The sequence below is a fragment of the Saccostrea cucullata genome, unplaced genomic scaffold, assembly GCF_032062105.1.
Source record: "Saccostrea cucullata isolate Sc308-1 unplaced genomic scaffold, CSIRO_AGI_Scuc_v1 ctg1744, whole genome shotgun sequence".
In the NCBI taxonomy this organism is placed as follows: Eukaryota; Metazoa; Mollusca; class Bivalvia; order Ostreida; family Ostreidae; genus Saccostrea; species Saccostrea cuccullata.
In genome coordinates this window covers 72,179-75,038 of record NW_026929032.1, presented here as the reverse complement: position 1 = coordinate 75,038, position 2,860 = coordinate 72,179, and the positions used below count along the sequence as shown (strand labels likewise).

At 35.0% G+C, this 2,860-nt stretch overlaps 1 protein-coding gene across 1 annotated transcript; it reads right to left on the bottom strand.

Moving 5' to 3' along the window:
- Positions 1 to 1,064, bottom strand: LOC134279638 (dynein light chain Tctex-type protein 2B-like). The gene has a single exon (XM_062762059.1). The coding sequence runs from the start codon at positions 985 to 987 to the stop codon at positions 277 to 279; it is 711 nt and encodes a 236-aa protein (XP_062618043.1). The 5' UTR covers positions 988 to 1,064; the 3' UTR covers positions 1 to 276.
- Positions 1,065 to 2,860: the final 1,796 nt, after the last annotated feature.

Sequence of the window (2,860 nt, the reverse complement as noted above, 5' to 3'; positions counted from 1 at the left end):
TCCATTAATTTTTTTTTCCATTAATTGTTACCGTTTCAATAAATGTTGTTTATGAATGTTTGCTTTATAACTGTAGTAAAAAAGGAGAAGTGCAAATAATTCACTAATAAATCTAGTCTTGAAAAATATTTATTATATAAACTGAATTGAAGTTACAAAGTCTAATTAACCATCTATAGAAATGTTCACTACAATCATTTGCTTCTGTTGTCGACACATTGAAAATGCTAATTGGCGCCGTGACCAGGATTATTTAAAAAAGATTTTGTCAACTTCTCAGTCTAGAAAAGTTGCGTAGATCGTAGCAACTGCATAGATCGTCTCATTTCTGTATTCAGCACAGGCATAATTATCCGTATTGCAATCCCATAAAGATCTGCTGCATATTGATATAGTAGAACTTTGCAATTGTCCAATGGTTACTACGGAAACAAATTTGTATCTAGGAAACTTTAACGCTTTGACTGCGTCTCGAGTTTCCTCGCTGAGTGACTTTGACAATAGAAGGCATAATTTTGGATCGTAACTTATGTTTTTAAGGTTGTTTTTCAGTATCTTGTACAGATGATCTTTGACAAGGTTGGGATTAAATTTTTTGAGTGGTGAATTTATTGTAACATTTCCCGATTCCTCTAATCGCTGTAACCTTGTTTTCTGATTTGATACCAGGGTCTTGGCTATTTTATTCATGGTCAACGCTTTAGTAAAGTCCAAAACAGAATCAGGCTTCTCAAGGTCTTTATTTATCCTAGTTCTTTGGAAGAATGGCGACCTGAGTCTATCCGGAGAAACTGCCCTAGGCGATGGACTTCTGACATGAAGCGAAGGAATTCCTTTGTTTAATTGATAAGTTTTCGTTGACACGACTGGCATTTTGAAGTCGACGTCATTTTCCGTTGCCTCTTCCGGTATTGCAGCTCTTTTGACGGGGGTATCGGTAGATATCCTTTTCCTGATACCCTCGGCAGTTTCGAGTTCGATGCGCATTGCGGTCTTGAAGAACGACTCGCTGCCATCTTCACTACTTATCTTGGATATAGGCCGCCCCGACTTACCCTCCTATGAAATTAGAATAAAATAAAGAAAAATAAAACAGTCAACAGCAATTGTTTGTATGAAAGAATTTAGAAATTGTTCGTTCAAAATTTGCCAAATTAATTCTTGGTACTGTTTTCAAAACGAATATGTGTCGTAAAGTGTGCTTTTCCTTTAGACGACATAGAACTAGGTGCAACAAGGTTAGCTTTTTTAAAAAAGCTGAGTGTCAGCCACTGGAATACAGAAAGTTTCTTTCTTGTTTTGTAATGGTTTATGATTTGATCTATTCATCGTGCTGTGTTCCTTAAATGTAATAAATGCCATTGTAAGAAAAGTTAAATTAGACTGTAATCGTTTTCTTATTTGTAACATAATGCCACATACATAATAAATAAAAAAGCATAGAATAATTTTTTTAATTCTGCATCGTGACCATTACAATGATCTCCAATAAATTCTCTTGGGAGCAGACATCAGAGAAAGTTCATCTTATACCGGTAAATGAACAAAAGCCAACATGGCAACTAAGATCACGTTAAATTCTATAAAAATGATATGCAGATTATGATGAATAAAAGGAAGGTAGACTTTGTGTTAGATCGTTTTTAAATATTATTAAATAACAGTTTTCATTTGTGTGCATTTCGAGGCAATGCATGTGGAGGGGGGGGGCATACTGCATCTATATTTAATTTAATTTCTAAGTTTGAGCATCCATTTTAGTGTTATTAGGAAAGAAAAGAATTGCTTCCAAAAAAGTAATGAACGCCACAGAAAACAATTCAAAAAATGTTTACACATGCAGTACGTATACATAATATACATAAAATGTCTTTGATGATGTCTACCATCATAGCAAATCTATAGATTTTCTCTCCTTTCATTGGGGGGGGGGGGGTGTTGACCCAGTCTATAAATCAGCACAGTTCTCTAAGCGATCGCATTTCCACTGTGGTCTCACATGTGGGCGCGGTTCACGTTACACGTCTATCATCATGTAAATTATAAGAATTTTCTGTCTTACAGTGGTCTTCTAGCTGATGTTTTCATAACTTCCATCATTAGAGTGAAGAGAAATTGATCTTTTTTTTCTTCACTATTTTGGGACCTTAATTTGTGGCAAGTGGATTTTGTGTGAATTCCGACCCGTACATGTCTTATGCAAGGTATTGAATACTGATCGAGGGAGTCTTGCATCAGGCATCCAGAGGAATACACAATTTAAATCTTCGGCTTGCAATGGCGATTGAGGGAATAAATATACATCTATTAGAAGCAAAGAAATATTTTCATAGTATCATTTAAAAACTGACAAATATCCCATCTAGAAGAATAGTCTATGTCATAAATTTTCAAACATGCAGTCTATAAATAGATCGAGGTGTGTGTGCGTGTATTAAAAAATTTAAATCTTTTTCCCAGAATTCCGATTAACGCAAGCGCACTTGCAGTTTCATCCTAACGTAACTAGTCAGCCCGGGGGCTGACTAATAATGTAGCCTTTTCCGACTTCGTTTAATCTGACGTTTTATGGAGAGGGCTCCTCGGACCCCCACCATCAAAACAAGGGAGGAGAAGGCTACATTATTGCAGCTAGACAAAGAATATACTTGGAATACATGTAATCTATTTAAAATCAAATTTAACTTTTTGCAAAATGAATGCAATAATTTTTTTTACTTCAGTTTCCTGTACGTTTAACATGAAAATGCGATATATCTTGAGAAAATAAAGTTAACACGATTCTAACTCAAAACCGTTCTCAAAATCATTTGGAACTATAATTTTCCAAGAGAAAATTAACAACATTAACTGCATTAAT

Coding starts and splice junctions, on each gene's coding strand:
- LOC134279638 (XM_062762059.1), bottom strand. CDS start 987: ATGCGCATCGAACTCGAAACTGCCGAGGGTATCAGGAAAAGGATATCT.